Source organism: Eulemur rufifrons, chromosome 8 (genome assembly GCF_041146395.1).
Source record: "Eulemur rufifrons isolate Redbay chromosome 8, OSU_ERuf_1, whole genome shotgun sequence".
Taxonomy (NCBI): Eukaryota; Metazoa; Chordata; class Mammalia; order Primates; family Lemuridae; genus Eulemur; species Eulemur rufifrons.
Window position 1 is genome coordinate 76,916,090 of NC_090990.1, and position 18,252 is coordinate 76,934,341.

An 18,252-nucleotide genomic window follows, 5' to 3' on the forward strand; every position below is an offset into this window, starting at 1 on the left:
TTTACACCACGTTCATTCCTTGCCTAATAAACCTATCAAATAGGAAATTAGATAATTTGGTTTGCTCTCACTGAATTTATGCTAATTCTTAATAACCTCTTCCTTTACTAATGCTCCCAAATCAAAGGTTTAATGATCTTTGTAGAATTCCTCTGGGGTTAGGTCTCAATCTTTCTGGTCTATTTCCATCTTTTGCCTCCTACCCCTACCACATACACCTTTTCCTTTTTTAAAGAACCTGGAGCAACATTTATTTTTCAGCAGTGTGGTACAGTGATCTCATACAAAAGTACTTTCAAAAATCAAACAACCCCATTAAAAAGTGGGCCAAGGACATGAACAGAAACTTTTCAAAAGAAGACAGACTACCTGTAATCCTAGCACTCTGGGAGGCCGAGGCGGGTGGATCACTCGAGGTCAGGAGTTCGAGACCAGCCTGAGCAAGAGCGAGACCCCGTCTCTACTAAAAATAGAAAAAAATTATATGGACAACTAAAAATATATATATAGAAAAATTAGCCGGGCATAGTGGCGCATGCCTGTAGTCCCAGCTACTCGGGAGGCTGAGGCAGGAGGATCGCTTGAGCCCAGGAGTTTGAGGTTGCTGTGAGCTAGGCTGACACCACGGCACTCACTCTAGCCTGGGCAACAAAGTGAGACTCTGTCTCAAAAAAAAAAAAAAAAAAAAAAGAAGACAGACTAACGGCCAACAAACATATGAAAAAATGCTCAACATCTCTAATCATTAGGGAAATGCAAATCAAAACCACAATGAGATATCATTTAACTCCAGTGAAAATGGCCTTTATCAAAAAGTTCCAAAACAATAAATGTTGGTGTGGATGTGGAGATATAGGAACACTCACTCATACACTGCTGGTGGGACTACAAACTAGTACAACCTTCGTGGAAAGTAATATGGAGATACCTCAAAGAGCTACAAGTAGAACTACCATTTGATCCAGCAGTATCATTACTGGGCATCTACCCAAAGGAACAAAAGACATTCTATAAAAAAGACATCTGCACTAGAATGTTTATAGCAGCACAATTCACAATTGCAAAGATGTGGAAACAACCCAAGTGCACATCAATACATGAGTGGATTAATAAAATGTGGTATATGTATACCATGGAGTACTACTCAGCCACAAAAAACAATGGCGATATAGCACCTCTTGTATTATCCTGGATAGAGCTGGAGCCCATTCTACTAAGCAAAGTATCCTAAGAATGGAAAAACCACCACCACATGTACTCACCATCAAATTAGTATTAACTGATCAACACTGAAGTGCACATGTAGTAGTAACATTCATCGGGTGTCGGGCAGATAGGAGTGGGGAGGAGGGGATGGGTATATACACATCTAATGTGTGTGGTGTGCACTGTCTGGGGGATGGACACGCTTGAAGCTCTGACTTGGGTGGGGCAAAGGCAATATATGTAACCTAAACATTTGTACCACCATAATATGTTGAAATAAAAAAAAAAAGCAGAATGCAGATTCTTAAAAAAATATAGCATGCAATTTATTCTTGATATCCTACATAAGTTCTCTGAGCTAGGAGGTAAGGAGGAGTACCGTACAGTTAGAAAAGGGGGTCTTGAATTTAAATTCAGTAGAACTCTGATAACTGAGGACTCAGCTTTAACATGCTGAGATGGGAAGGCAGAGACAACCTATGGTCCAGAAAATGAAGTTGTAGATTGGCCAGAGGGCGTGAGGGAAGCAAGTAAACCAAGAGATGGGATAGAAGTAACTAAGAATCTTGGAACTGAGTGGTGAGAGAGGGTAGGGTGATAGATTATTAGTGAGAGAGACAGATGGGTAGGGATTGGCTGGGATCAAGGTTGATGAAGTACAGATCTGTGGCCCTGATCACTGTATTTTTTTCTATTAATATGTGGCACCCCAGGATTTAAAGTAGCAATTTGGACATTTTGGATTTAAATTCATTTAATGAAGCTACATGTGTTTATACAATATCCTTAGCCTTCTTAGGCTTTAACGCACAATTCACGGTTGCAAAGATGTGGCAACAATTCAAGTGCCCATCAATATATGAGTGGATTATGAAATGTGGTATATGTATACCATTGAGTTCTACTCAGCCATAACTCTCAAATTTGTTTTCCTACACTTTTCAGTTCTAAGAGCATTCTCTATAGAGATTCTAGAAAGAAAACAGGAGTTGAACAGTTCTTCTTTCTAATTGTAACTTAACAGTATACTACCTGATCTAAGCAGTGGGTACACTTTCTCCTTTTTACTTTTAATAGACAAAAGATATTTCTATTTTTCCTAATATTTTCTCCAAACTCAGATCATTTGAGGCTTTTGCACTTCTGACCCATCCTGAAATCTTGGTGCCACTCTTGTATGTTAATCATTGGTAATGTGATCTGTCTTTTCTCATACCAGCATTGAACACAGAGTTTTCTAAGTGCAAAACTTTTTTTTTACTCCTTGGGAAACAATGATTATGTCATCAAATTTCTACTTGTTGGCTTCTTCTTCTTCTTCTTCTTTTTTTTTTTTTTTTTGAGACAGAGTCTCACTCTGTTGCTCAGGCTAGAGTGCCATGGTGTCAGCCTAGTTCACAGCAACCTCAAACTCCTGGGCTCAAGCAATCCTCCTGCCTCAGCCTCCCAAGTAGCTGGGACTACAGGCATGTGCCACCATGCCTGGCTAATTTATATATATATATATATATATATTTTAGCTGTCCAAATCATTTCCTTCTATTTTTTAGTAGAGATGGGGTCTTGCTTTTGCTCAGGCTGGTCTCAAACTCCTGACCTCAATCGATCCTCCCCCCTCAGCCTCCCAGAGTGCTAGGATTACAGGCGTGAGCCAATGCACCCGGCCTTCTTATTCTTCTTGATCAATCTTCAGGTTAGAGTTGCTGACTATGAGATTGTATCTGTTTTTTTTTCTGAACTTCCTAAAATTAGATTTACTAAAAGTGGGATAGTTGAATATCTAAGCTCAGATCTCCTTTGCTTGGCCTAATGAACTCTAAGTTAACAAGGGATGGTTACTCTCCTTCAAGATTCCTTTAGCTGCCATTTTCCTCAAGCAGATATTTAAAAGGAGCCAGAAATAAGCCAATGCAACAAGTCCCCTCATTGCTTCTCTCTCTGTTTTGTGAAATTAAATTTCCAACAAGGAAATTCAATAATTTTTCCAATGTTTCTCATTTAGTGGAGTGGGATTTCCATGTGAAGTCTATAAAGGCCTTTGTCACTCCTCTATCTTGATGTCCATATGAACCATTGGGTTACACAGTCTCTGATATAGTCCCAGGATAACATTTCTATTTTTCTTTCATTTCACTCTCCTCCTGCTGCTTCTTCCATGCCTCACCTTCAGGTTTGTGAATTTCTATGCATGTGTACATCTTTCTGACACATATTGCTCCTCCCCCAGCCCTTCCATTAGACCTATTTATTCCAAACAAGATACACCTTTCCATTGCCATGTTCCAGTCTGAAATCATATCTCAACAAATCCCCACAAGATTTAAGGGATCATTTTTACCAAATTCTGTTTAGTTTTTAAAGTTCAGTTGGATGATTTTCATCTGCAATTTTTTGGTATATAGACAACTGAGAATATTAACGTTGTCTCCAGCCTATTTCTCTAGTATCTTCTGAAAATTGCTAGGCAAGTCCTCCACTATTTTTCTTTCTGTGCCTTCCCCTTTATGCTCCATAGTATCTAATATGGTTTTACAGTTTTATCTGAGTACTTTTCTCCTTCCTTTCACAATTCAATTGAAATAATAAAGCACTCGATTAGGCTGACTGGTGTCCTGCCAACACTGTCTTGCCAGTCTTATGAGATGCAGTCCATCTCCTAGTAGAAGCAGCAGGAAGAAGAGATGAAAACATCACTAGTGCTCCTAAACCATTCATTTTCCTACCCAGAAATTCAAAGACGTTAGAAATACATTCCTGGCTTCATAAAGAGAATGAGAATTCATTCTCATATATATCAACAGAAGTGGGAAGCATTCGGGGGACTTTATAAGTCTTGGCAGACTCTCAAGTCTCTGTTATATGCTGCCTGGGAACGAAGCACGTTTCTCATTTTGCTGGGCCAAATGTGCATGCTGTCACTTCAGTTCTCTCAGCAAGGAGACAAAACTGCCTCCTATAGACAGCGTTGCTTGGTTTCTTTTCTCTAGCACAGGTGAACCTGTGGAATATGTCAGGAGCATCTGCAGAAGGTCCTGGTTCATCTTTTAGAAGGAAACCTTCACATCCGTTGCAGGAGGCCAGGTCTCTTTTTCTTCTTTTATCTCATTCTTTCCCTTTAGCCTTCCAGCACTGCTTTTGATTACCCTCTTCTTCCTCAGAATCTTTGTCTTTCTGTTTCCTTCCCAGAATCGGTAGCTTTACAATGCGGCAGTATGCCTGGTAAGTGCTATGTCATTATGAATTAGAAATCAAAATGCCGTGGTGATAAAGAGGAAATCAACTGGATGCTGGGCTGTCCCCAGGGCCCCAGATCCTCAATCCTGGGGGCAGCAGAAGCAGGATGATGTGTTGGCAAGCAAAGATATCTGGTTCTCAAGGACCCCCTAGTCACCTGTACGATTGGAAATAACACCCTTGATGCTCCAGCTGAAATTCTTAGCAGTTTACTCAGTCTACCCCCTTGCTTTTTTATATCATGTTGTTATGACTGATCAAGAAAACCTAGTTATTTTCCTCATTATTGCTTCTCAGTTCTGTACTTTACATGAATTCCTATTAAACAAAAGAATGAGTTTACCACTTGGATGTCACTACTTGCTTGATGCAGGGATTGTGTATTAGATTTAAGGTCCCATGACTGCATAATATTACAAGTATGTTTGAATGCTATGCTTTGCAAACATACTGATTTGCTTGAAATGCCACTTTCCTTTTCTTTTTTGTGCATGAGAGAAAGCAGAGGATAGTACATATGGGCTCAAGTTCTAGAGCTACATTTTGGAATCAAAACTTGGCTTTGATACCTTCCTAGCTGTGTGACCTTGAGCAAGTTATTTAACCTCTCTGTTTGTCAATTATTTACTCAGTAAAGTAGGAATAATAAAAATACCTCATAGGGTTATTGTGAACATTAAGCGAACTAATTCACAAACACATAGCAGTGCTTGAAACCTCATAAGTACTCAATAAATATTAGCTTTTATTATTAATTCTCTGCTTAATTAACGCTAATTTATTAAACTCCATTTTAAATATCACCATCTCTGTGAAGCTTTCGACAATTACCCGAGGCAGAACTAATCCCTTTCACTCCTCTGTTTTCCCAGAGCATTCTGTACATATTTGATTGAACTGTAAATAATTTTTAACATGTGTCTTTCTCCCTTGCTAGACTATGAGCTCCATAAGGATAGACCTCTTTCTTTTTAAAATTCATGTTGTATTCCTAGTTTCTATTCACAATTCCTGGTTTGCAGTGAGTGCATGAAAAATATATGTTAGTGCTACATCTGCATCAAGATCGCAAAAATCCCTGAGTCCTGGACGATGCCTTGTATGTCTTTGGAATCTCCCACAGTCCTTAGCATACTGCTGGCCACCTAGCAAATACTCAATAAATACTTGCTGATTGACTGATATTGAGACTGCCTACCTCTGAAGCAACAGACCATTAAATCACATCTGAGGCATTTGAAAGGAAGTAAGAACAAAAGATGAGATCTATTGCACGTGGCTTGCTTAGAAATAATATTGTCACATTCATAATCAGGGAAGATAGGGTAGATTAGAAACTTGAATGCATGACTGAAAAACTTGTTCAGACAAGAGGGGCTTAGTTAACTTTGTGGGGCACTGGGGCTCTTTCTACAGCAGATGGGGAATAATATACTGTGGAAGCTGAGAGGATAAACAAAGCAGTGTCATGGAGTTTAAACTATTGAACAGAGGAATCTATAAAGAGGCCAGCAGAGAGGAGGGAAGAAACAAGCTAAAATAAACAGATGGGTGGACAGAGAAAATATTAAGCACGAAAACAGATAACCCAGGCCCTCCAGGAAAAGGGGAATCAGAAAAAATGGTATGTCAAGAACAGAAGAAACACTGTAGGGAAAACACAAAAGTAATAATGAATCAGCAGAGGGAAGTACATAGCGTGCCTGGGTATGTGTGCTAGGAAAAAAGAATGAAAGGCAAGAAGCAATGTCTGATGCACATACAGAGAGAAAATGACTCTTAAAGGGAACATGGCCGCTAATTTCAGTAGGGACCAAACAACCACACAGCCATGCCTCCCAGATGGCGTCTGAAATAATGGGTGAGAGGGCATGGACTTGTTTGAAAATGACAATAACCATGGCTTCTTACATTTGAATAGAACCGTGCTGTATACAACAATTTCACACACATTCTTTCATCAGAAACAATGGAGTTGAGGCCTTCTCACATTATCTCATATTTATTCTCCCTCCTGCCAATCCCTTGCCTGGGCTGTTACAGTAGGCTTCCAACTGGTTTCCTTGTTTCTGCCCTTGCCCCACTAAGATATTATATCAACACTGTGGCCAGAAAGATCCTTTGCAAAAATAATTCAGATCATATCATTTTTCCTTTCTAAAAGCCTCACTGGTTTCCTGCCAAGGACTTTCATATTTCTGGGTTTTTTGCACCTTCTGTTCCTTCTGCATAGGATGCTCTTCCCCTAGATGTCGACATCATTCATTCCCTCATTTTTTTTTAGGTGTTTACTCAAATGCCATTAATCAGGCAGATGCTCCCTGACCAATCTCTCTAGTAATTTCTGTTCTGATCCTGCTTTATTTTCCCTATCACACTTATCAACATCTGACATGTTATGTATTCACTTATTTATTTGTTATTGTTTGTTTCTCCTTCCTAAAATGTGAGCTCCATCAGAGCTGGGATTTTGTTCACTACTGGGTTGTGCCAGGGACTGTTACAGTACTGGAACATAGTGGTAGTACATTCGTGATTATTGGATGAATGAAGAAATGTATACATGGATAAATATCACAATTGTTGCTTACTAGAGGTGTAATCTCATTGGTTGCATATGAGAGACAAAATGAAACAATACAAAAAATGTGAAGTGTTCTGACCTCCTGGACCACTTGCTCATTTTTAAAACTTCTTCCTTTTGAGATTTCCTCCACACCATCATTCTCTTTTGGTTATTCCTGTATTTCTTTGATCACTTCACATTTGCTTCCCTAGAACTCCTGACTCTCTCATGGGGTGTTAGATTAAGTACAAAATAAGAAAATATATGTGAGGCTTCCATCTTGAGTCTGGCAGACAGTGGGCATTGAAATGTCAGTTCTTTCTTCTTCATATCCTCTAGCATATGCCCACAACTCCTTTCAGTTTATCAATTTCAATGTAATCAAATCTAAATTTTTTTTATCTGATACCAACAAAACCCTTCAAAACTACAAACATTAAGAACATACCCTGATTCTTTATCTTTTATTTTCCTTTATCTCCATGGAAACATTAGAAATATATACATCAACTTCTTACTATCCCTACCCCTCAAGTATAATGAGAATCACTAAGTCTTGGAGGAAGAATTAACTAGACTTTATCAATATCATCTGTCTCCATCACCATGGCCATTCACCAAATCCGGGACTACATTATGGCTCACCCAGAATATTCGCTATTCCCCTTGCCTTCGTAATCCCTACCTAGTCTATGGGACTCTTTAAATGTCACTTCCTCAGTGAGGCTTCACTGGCAGCTTCAATCTAAATTGGGTCTCACTTTGAAAGAGATTCCATACATCCAGTACTTTTTCTATATAGTGCATATCACAATGATAATTTTATATTGCTAGTGTGATTCTTCGTTTAACACCTGTCTCTCTGTTCTGTATGCTTTATGAGGGCAGAGGCTGTGTCTGTTTTATTTGTTGTTCTATACATACTCAGTTCCTAGTGTGCTGCTAGTCTCATGGTAGATATGCAATAAAGATTTCTTGGAAAATACATGAGTTTCTTGAGAACTTACAACTTGGTTGGCCTCCAGAGCTTTATGTATTCCCACTTTGATTCTAGAGTTCATTTTATTAGAAAATGGAACTGGATACTCACCTTAACCTATTATTTGCTTCATTCAGTCCATTCCTACCAGTATAGCTAATAGTCAGTAACATTTATGTAGGACATATTATGTTTGGTACAAACACCAAGTGAAAATCATTTCACACATGATATAATTTATAAGCCTATGAGGTAGAGACTTTTATTCTCTCCATTTCACAGATCAGTTAACTGAGAGAAGTTCATGCAGCTACTGAATGGAAGTGCCATGGTTGGAACCTAGGCAGTGTGGAAGAGTGGTTCCACACTTAATTCAGGGAACTCTTCTAAAATAAATGTAGGCTGCTAAAATCTTATAAGCTTTTCTTTGTATTTTGATGAAGGAAATATCTTCTTAAGACTTTTTTATCATTGCTTTCTTTAAATATGGCTGCTTATGACACTGGGGAGCCCAAATTCAGTTTCATGAGCTGTCCGTCCCATCTCTTATCCAAGAACACTTAGTGTCTGGATTCCATTTCCTCCTTAATCACACTCTTTCTGGTACTTTCAGCTATTCTCTCTTAGCATATAAACATACTCAAGCTTAAATTATTTCAATATAAAAAAAGCAACCTTTCCCCCTACTCTATTCTTCTTCCCATTTTCCTTCCAATCTTCCTCAAGCTACTGAAAGAAAATTCCACACATCTTGCTGTTACTTTCTCAACTTTTATTCATTCTTCAGCTTGCCATCTCCTGGATTCTGCTATTCACCATTCCACCGAAGCTACTAAAATATGATGGTCTGAAGACTTTGTCCTAAGGAGTTTAACTTAAGATCATAGTTATGATGGGAGAATTTTAAGCAAGGGGTAAAACAGCCAGATCTGCATTTTAGAAAGAACGTTTCATCATAGTTGGAAGATGGATTAGATAAGAACAACACAAGGAAGCAGGAGGCCAGGTAATGGAATGTTTTAGAAATCCAGGAAAGAACATGTAAGGAATTGCATTAAGGCCTCAGCAATAGGGAAAGATCATAATAAGAGGAGATGTGAGAGATAAAAATCATAGATATTGACGACTGGCTCATGAGTAGGATGAGTAATGGGATAGAATCTAGGCTGAATTTCAGGTTTCTCACTTAGGTAAGAGGGTGGGTAGGGTGTTGTTCATTGAGACAGAGGACTCAGGAGAAAGAGCAGGTTTGGAAGGAATGAAATCAGTTTAGTTCTAATTATGATGACCCTTGGGCTCCTTGTTTAGACTATGCAGGTGGAGGTGTTCAGAAATCAATTGGTGCCAATAGCCTGAAGCACAGAAATGTGGTATGGGATGGAGAATAGTTGAGTCACTATGTAGGAAAACTTTAGATGAATCAAAAGGAAGACGATAGAGAGAGAAGGAAGCAGAAAGGTGAATATAGACACCAACATTATGTTCTCTCTCCAGCCTCTTCTACTTTTCCCCATCTGCCCCTCAGCTTCTATCATGTGAGGCTACATGCTGCTTCCTGTACTCTTCAACCTTCTGTAAAATTTCACTACTTACAACTTCTCTTCAGAAAATAATAAGAGGTTTACACAAATATTTTTGTACAGTGATAATTATAATGGCATTATTTGTTTAAAATTTTGAAAACAACCTAAAGGTTCAAGAATAGGTTAATTTTAAAAATTAATAATAATAAGTTCATATTGTGAAATAATATAAAACCATTAAAGCGATCAAAAAGAAAAGCAATACATACGTTATTATGAGATTTTTTTATGTAAAAAATTGAGTAGGAGAATCAGTATTCCATATTTGTTTTAAAATATTACACTTAGGTGTAGAAAAAGGACTAGGATTTTATAAATCTAAATTTTAGTAGTGCTTAAGTGTACGTGGTAGGATTATGAGTAATTTTTATATTAATCTTTGTGTTTTGAACATTAGAACAACAACAAAAAAAACCAAAACAAATAAATGAAACTGTAGAAGGGAGAGAGGGAGGAAGGGAAGGGTAGAAAGAGACTTCCTTGTCCAGTAGTTTCATTTTACAGGTCTCTTATTAGATATTCATTCTAAATCAAGTGAGTATGAGTATGACTGTGACAAAACCCATATGACCCCCAATTCCTTTACTGATGATCTTTCCATGGTTCCATGTTGAAGCCCTCATCTTCCACAAGCTATCTTTAGGCCTATTCCCAATATTTTCTAGAAATGATCCAAACTTCTCTAATTATTCTCCATTATGAGTCAATCTTTTGAATGCCCTAAGCCAGCAATTCTAAATCTCACCTCCATTCCCCACCCTACTACTTATTTACTGTGTGACTTGATCAGATTAGTTAATCTCTCTTTGTTCCTCAATTTTTCTCATCTTTAAAATGAGGATAAAGATAGCACTTATCTCAAGTATTTGTGAGTATTAAATATAACATCCACAATGTTTGGAATAGTGTAGGCTTATCAGAGTTGTTAGTTGCTATATATGTCCATGGGTGTTTCCAGGAGATAAACTTTCTCTCCCATTCTGGAAAGTCATACTGAAATAGGAGTGAAGGTGTATCTTATTAGGTGACAACTGCTATAATTTTAAAAATGCAATCATATACACATATATATTTCACTATTAGTGACAACACCATGGCCTAGAGATCAGGGGTCATCTGAAAATGGACCCATGGATATCTCTGGGGACAAGAAAAGACCTCTATCCCTTCCTTCTTCCTATAAAACATATGCTATCCCACTCTATATAAATCTATATACATCTTGCAGAAAGCAAGATGAAAGGAGCAGTCATTTGTTATAAAGAATTTAATTCCTCATTTTTCAATGAGATAATTTAATTTATAGAAAATAAAAATGCCCCCTGACCCCCAAATCCCACCATTGTCAGCTACCATTATGCTTTCTGATAGGTTACACTATCTTCCTAGAAATCACAACAGGAAGAATGGGTAACCCTGGGGAGAAGGCCAAGGTAGTGGAAAACCCACTGGACATTGGGAAAATCTGCACAACAGTCCTTTAATTTGTCAGCACTGATATGGTCAAAGATGCTGGTAAGATGGTATCTATAATGTCTTGAGGCTGATGTAATATGTAATACCAAAGATATTTCTTACTGGGTAACCTCTAAAGTGAGGTAACTTAGGAGAGGAATATAAGCCTGTACTATTTTTAGTAACTACTATTTTTAGTAATACTCTTTATCTCTCCTTGATACTTTAAAAAATCTTTATCTACTTTCCAGACTTCGCATTTCTTTGGTTTATTTAATTCTTCTGAATTTGATAATTTTTTTGACTAGTGATCTACTATTTTTAATTCAACCACAGGAGATTTTTTGTTTGTTTTGGTTTGGTTTTACTTCTAGGTTATTAATACATTCCCCAAAGCATTAGAGGACTAGAAATGGTCAAAATGCTTTTATAATCACCTTGCACTTCCTTTATTTCAAATATAAATAATATCTTTCTTTTGAAAATTTTCCACATAAGGAAAAGATGCCTAGAGATGGACATCTTACATTTAATTCAAATTAATTAAGAAGAGAGACAACTTGGAGAATTCCTGCACATCCCCAAACCATACATCAATCATAGCCAAACATAGGGGAAAAAGGCTTGTGAACGGCTGTAGGATCTGGCCTTCTTGCCTTCTTGTTCCCATCCTTGTTTAGCTTATCCTTTTAGTAGCACACAAATAATTTAGCAGGGACAGCTCAAGAGACTGTTTGGGTCTATTATGCTGTTAAAAGCCCTAAGTGTTCAATTTTATTTGGAATTATGACATTGAAGTGCTGGTAGACTTTGTGGTCAGCCACTTCTATTTTTTCTTTCAGAACTCTACGTCATTGAAATTTTGCAGTACCAAGTCTAAACTCCACTGTTTTAAGCATAAGACACATTATTTTTTTTCTCATAGATAAATGGGATTTTTAAGGGTTCCAATCTCCAGTTGACTACTAAAGATAAATTTCAGCAAGGTCTACTTGAGAGCACCTAAGAGCAAGCTTTTCAGCTGATGCTTCAAACAGAAAATGGAGATATGGGAGTAGACTGTCACCAAATAGAGAAGAAGGAATTTCAGTGACTACAAACCACATTTCAGTGATGGTGATTTCAGAGAGGGCCATCCAATAACACACCTCCCAATTTTTTTCATTATAATTGCTTTAAAACAATTCCACGTTAAAAGAGTGTGGGAGAAAAGTGGGTGTGGCTACAAAAGGGCAACCTGAGGGATCCAGGTGGGGATGGGACCATTTTGTGTTTTGTCTGTGGTGGTGGATACACAAACATACATATGTGACAAAATTGCACACAACTAAATACACACACACACACACACACACACAACCCCCAGTAGAAGTAAAACTGGAGAAGTCTGAATAGGATTGGTAGATTGTGTCTGTGTCCATATCCTGGTTGTGATGTTGTACTGTAGTTTCACAACATGCTACCATTAGAGAAAATGGATAAAGGGTACACAAGACTTCTCTGTATTATTTCTTACAACTGCATGTGAATCTACATTTCTTTCAAAATAAGAAGTTTAAGGAAAAAAGCAAGAAAGGTAACATTATACACACAATTCCATCTTAATGATAATTTGTGTTATTACTTAGAAAATAATCTCCTGACGCCCAAAGGTACAGGCTTTCCAGAGGCCGGACCAAAGAAAGTTTTTCCAAAATGTAAGGTATCATATCGATATTGATGCTTGTAGCATATTGATCATTTGGTTGTGTTGTATGACTGATAGGAGATCTCTTGGAGTTAATTATGAACTAAAATAATTTTTAAGTGACTATGAGAAGACAAAAAATTCACCTGAATATCTTCTGACATATTTAGTATATATAAAAATTTCTGTGAAATGCATGTTTGACAGTGCTCTAAAAAGTATAAAATATACAAAGAAAATATAAAATATACAAATAAAAGAGGATATTCTATAATTTAAATGCATTTTTCACCATAGACAGAATTTTTAAAACTTTTGGTATATTTTAAAAACGAAAGCAGTGATACATTTAAACGGTAAATAAACATTTAAACTATATTTATATATTTAAACAGTAAAATAGACATATATTTTGCTTAATTTTTACCTTGATAGTAGGAATAGGCTTCTTGGGGCTAAAACACTTTCTCTCCAGTGGCGAAAAAGCTTTATTTTGTTCTTTCAGTCTAATCTTGTTCTCTGCTATGATTTTCTTGCGCTGCTCAAGATAAGGTCCAAAACTTGGCAATTTCTAAAAGGAAAGCACACAAATAAGAAAGTGTATTAACTCATACAAGAAAAAAATGGGAATATACAAACATGTAAATAATATCCACACACAAATGTGTGTCTGGAGATTGTTTCATGTATACTGTAACAAAGTCTTCGTTCATTCTTGGACCACTAGTCTTCTAGGTATCATAATCCATTAATTATTAAAAAGAAAACAAGAGCACAATTCTTTTACCAAATATGTATTAGATATACAAATGTTAATTAAAATACATTTCTAAATAGAATAAAGTTCACAATGGCAAACCAAATCCACTCACTTAAAACAATAGCCATTAGTTAAACCATTTGTTTGGTTTGTATAGACAGAAGGTGAAACCTATTGATGCTTTTTTCTCCCTTCATCAGGTTTTTAGCAGGATATAGACACAGCTGTAGTCCCTGACAAATGCTTTTGTCAATAGCAAAGGTACTTTTCCAAAGTTCTAATCTGTATCTCTATTTTATTGTGTTCAAATTCTTACTACATCTCTTTAAAGACTGTAACTAATGTTGATTGCAATTTACTGGAATAGCTGAAAAACAAAATGGTAAAAATATTGATTTCTCTGTACAGAAAATAAATTTTATTTTGCATGAAGGAGGCAAAAATAGAAACGAAAAGCAGAGAAAATATCATAGTGCTTAAACTCTATCAGCATTCAAAATCACATCACGAAGCTTTAAATCTCAAGGTTATTCAATTGTACTTTACAAAGTTCATTTAGAAAGATACCTGGGCGTCATGGAAAAATGCTAAGTGGTTTCAAGTTAACATGAAAATGCCCTCATACCATTCATTATCCCACAATTATTTCCTCTTCACTTTGTCCTTCCCCTCTTCTAGAACCTTTGATCTTCACTTTTACTGACACATACTGCTGGTGATAGACACCGCTGAATTCCAAATGTTTTGTGTGAACCTGTAATCTGGAATTGCTAGGTCTCTTTCATAAGACTGCAAAAACACCCTCTCTCTCCTGCAAAATAAAGCCCATTCATCTAGCTGACGGAGGTTTGGAAAACTACAGCACTCCAAGGTCATCCTGATCTCTGACCTAGCAAGTACTTTGATGAAAAATCACATTTGCTTTAAAACATTGGCCTGCACTTGCCAGGTTGCATAATGCCCCAGGAAAATGAGTTCTCTGGTCCTCTAGAGATCTCAGTAGAGTAGGTAAATTAAACTTAAACCATGTTCCAATTAAGCCAAACTGAAAACTACAACTGTAAATTTATATTAACAACGAATATATTTATGTGGAACTATCTAAGATTGTTACTTCCATTATCAATTCACTATAATTATGTCAATAAGTCAAGTAAATGGAAACAATGTCATGTCAAATTAATATATATACAATTAGATTAGAACTATACTTCATCTGCAATAACTAAGAATATGAAACAAAACCTCAATACTTATCACATATGTAAGCCTCCTTAATATAGAAAAGATGATGCTTGTTTGGAAATGTCCTCTTATGAAATGACTTTTTCCTGGGGCAGATGAGGTGTTGAGGATTACAGCTGGTGCCAAACAAATGCCCCTGGGGTTCAGATAACACCTCCTAAGGTGGTGAATGCATGTCCACATGATATAAATCTTGTCAGAATGTCCCTCTCTCCACACTTCTCTCATACATCAAAGCCACCTCAATCCTAATCTAATATACTTGAAGATTATCAAGAATGGTTAAGTGTTTAAACACCTGACCTCTAGTTCTAGCAGACCCCTCATGTTGGCAAGCTCCATGAAAATCTGAACCATGATCCTGGTTCTCTGATTGGGTCTTCCTTTACTCAACACCATCAAATTTCACCTAAGAGTTTTGTAAAGGCCATTCAAAAGAAATCATTCTTGGAACTTTTTATGTATTTTCTTTTAAATACAGATCAGGGGAGAGGTTTTTTTTTTTTTTTTCTTTTTTTTTCCTTTTTTTTTTTTTCCATTTAGATTCTTCTTTCTCCAAATGGAGAGAGTGAATGTAGTTGAATTTAAAACATAATTGTTGCCGCCCAACAAGGTTCGCATGCCCGCTGCCCAAGAGGAAGCCAATACGCTGAGACAGCAGGGCTTACAAGGCAGAGAAAGAGTTTATTCCACATAGTACTAAGCGGGGAGACGGGAGAAATTTCTCAAATCCACCTCCCTGAAAATTTGAGAGACAGAGTTTTTAAGCATAGTTTGGCAGGCAAGGGATAAGGCAATTAGGTTTGTTAATTAGAGCAAAATTATAGGGGTGTAGAAATCATCTTCTTGTGTTGTTTCAGTCCCTGGGGTCACAATTCCAGTTGAGTCAGTTTCTTGGTATGGGCCACTGGTCTGGGTGGGTCAACCAATCCACTGGAATGTGGGGCCTAGAAGATATCTTAAATACTACCTTTAGGTTTCAAAAAGATGATGTTATCTACAGAGAAAGTTAAGAATCTTTATGGGCACCAGCTACAGGGAGAAGTTAAGAATCTTTATAATCACCGCAATTACAGGTGGGCAGTTACTAATTATTACCATTATTTTTAGCTAGGCCTGTGCATTATTTTTAGTTAGGTCCTTACCACAGTTCTCCTCTTACACCCCGTTATTGACTTGTGTGAAGGGCGATTTCAAATTGTTTCAACAATGGCAGTAATAATAACAAATATTTGAAAACCCCTTGATACTGAATGAAATACAGCCTGAGTAAACATCTAACAGCCTAATATTTTCTGTAATTTTTTGCAATGGTTGACCACATTTTCCATATATAAATTATGCCATGCAGCCTTTTCATGGCTAATAGTGCTATGATTCTCATATGCTCATCATTTATAATCAATCCTAAGGAGAGGTTCTCATCATAAACATTCCTGTAGGATTTTCTTTGTGCATTGGTTAGAAGAACTGATGGACTAAAAGGAAAACTTGGCAAATTTTTCTTTAAAGTGAAAGAGCGCACACACACAAATGATCACACACACACAGATGATCAGTGCCCACGCCCTCAACCTTCCACCAGGCATCTCCACTCAAACTGCGTTTATGTGTGTGTGATTCGTCACTGCTATATGCAAATCCCAGAGGCTAAGGTATATACCAGATTTCAAAACTTCAAGGCTGCCATAGGCATTTCTTTCCTAATTAGTATGAAAATTTAAGTGTTTTTTTAAAATTATATTTTATGCATTAAAGTGGATATTAGGGTATTGAGCATTTTAAAAGTTAAGTTTTCTGAAAATATAAAAGATCAGTTCTCAACTGCACTGGAGGCTCACCTTTATACATACTAAATTTAGGCATACATTTGTGTTCTGACATTGTTTAAAAAAAAAAGAAAGAAAGAAAGAAAGAAAGAAAAGAAAAAGAACCAAAACAAAGCTAACAAAAAGTGAAGATGAATGCATAGTTGGCCACTGTGTATGTGTGCAATCAGTGATGATTAATAAAGCATTTAGTTCAAATCTCTGCCTGAACATATAGTTAATTGATTTCCTATTGCAGGAGGAGAAGCAGCAGGACCTGACAGAGGCAGCAGCAGGAGCTTTTCTCTTCATTCATTATTTTCTTACAGAAAAAGTTGTAGCCTGCGGTAACTCAAAGCAAGAGGTTTTGAGCGTCACGCTATATTTCTTAAACAAAGGAAAAAGTTCTTTAGGACTATCAAAAGCTGCTTTGTAACTGATGAACTGAACAAAGCTCAGAAATGGTGTGATTTTTGTTTCAATAGTTTCTCCAGGGATTCATCATTGATGAATTTGTTCTCACCAGAAAAGCTAAATCCTACTCATTTAAAGATAACAGTATCTCACACTAAAACTGTCTCTATCCAGATATAAAAAGCATTACATTGCCGATAGAAAAGTGACAACATAATGAATCAACAATGATACCCTAAGCCAGCAAAGCTTTAAGGTAAAGAAGTCTATTTGGATTATAATTTATTCATGGATCAATCTAAAGGTAATTGAGCATATTATGAAGTAGAAAAGGGTTCTTGTTTCTAATAGAAGCAGGCACTTGTATCTTCCAGTTTAAATTGCATAATTTTTATGAGAATGGCTGCAAGTTGGCTAATAGCACTAGTCTATAGTACTGTAATGGATCAACTCTATTTTCTTAATCATCCCCTCTTATTTGCTTGGAAACAATAACATCAAGAAAAGTAATTACCTTTATATCTAAATGGTAGTATATGAAAAAAATTATTTCAGGTTCATGCATATATATTACTCAGTATCTCGTATATACATATATACACATACATGTATATTACACAGTATCTCATATATGTCACTCAGTATAAACTTAAAATCAACTAATCAGTCTCTCTCCTTTATGTGTATTTGTGGGTGTATATGTGTGTGTGTGTATACACTGACAGACTGAAGGAGAAGTTAGATGTAAAGAATATATATTTCACAACTGTCTAAAGGATGACCTTGTTTTTATAAAAAAGACATGTTCGTGTATGACATAGTTACACTATTTATCAGTCTTTTGACATTTATTCAACAAATACAATATTGAATGACTATTCTGGGCCAGGAACCATCCTGTGATGCCTTAAAGGTGAAATAATTTCCATGTAGTATGTGTACAGTTATCATTGTTATTAATTTTATAAGCATTTCTTGCTACTCATTAAGAGCTAGTGTCAGATTGAATTATATGTCAAGTATACCCAGTTATTGCAGTTATCTTAAGGCATGACATACCAAACTCCTTGGAAAACTGTTTGAACTCAATTGAATGACCAAAAATTGGAGAGAAAAATGAAGAAAATAAATCTTCAAAGAGGTAATTTTTTTAAAAACTCAACAAGGCAATTGAATGGTTTTTGGATATCTAAAATAAAAATGTGGGAACAGTGTGTTACAATGGATGATAGTGTGGGTGCTCTGAGTTTGTTTCATTATCTATAAAATATCCATTGTTAGGTTTAAATGAAGTAATCCATATAAAGTTGAAATT

At 36.5% G+C, this 18,252-nt stretch overlaps 1 protein-coding gene across 1 annotated transcript in view; it reads right to left on the reverse strand.

The window, feature by feature from the left end:
- DPYD (dihydropyrimidine dehydrogenase) overlaps positions 1-18,252 on the reverse strand; it is a 799,420-nt gene that overhangs the window by 8,863 nt on the left and 772,305 nt on the right. Inside the window, exon 21 of the mRNA XM_069478264.1 lies at positions 13,138-13,281. Coding sequence (XP_069334365.1) covers positions 13,138-13,281 — 144 coding nt within the window. The remainder of the gene's footprint in view (positions 1-13,137; positions 13,282-18,252) is intronic.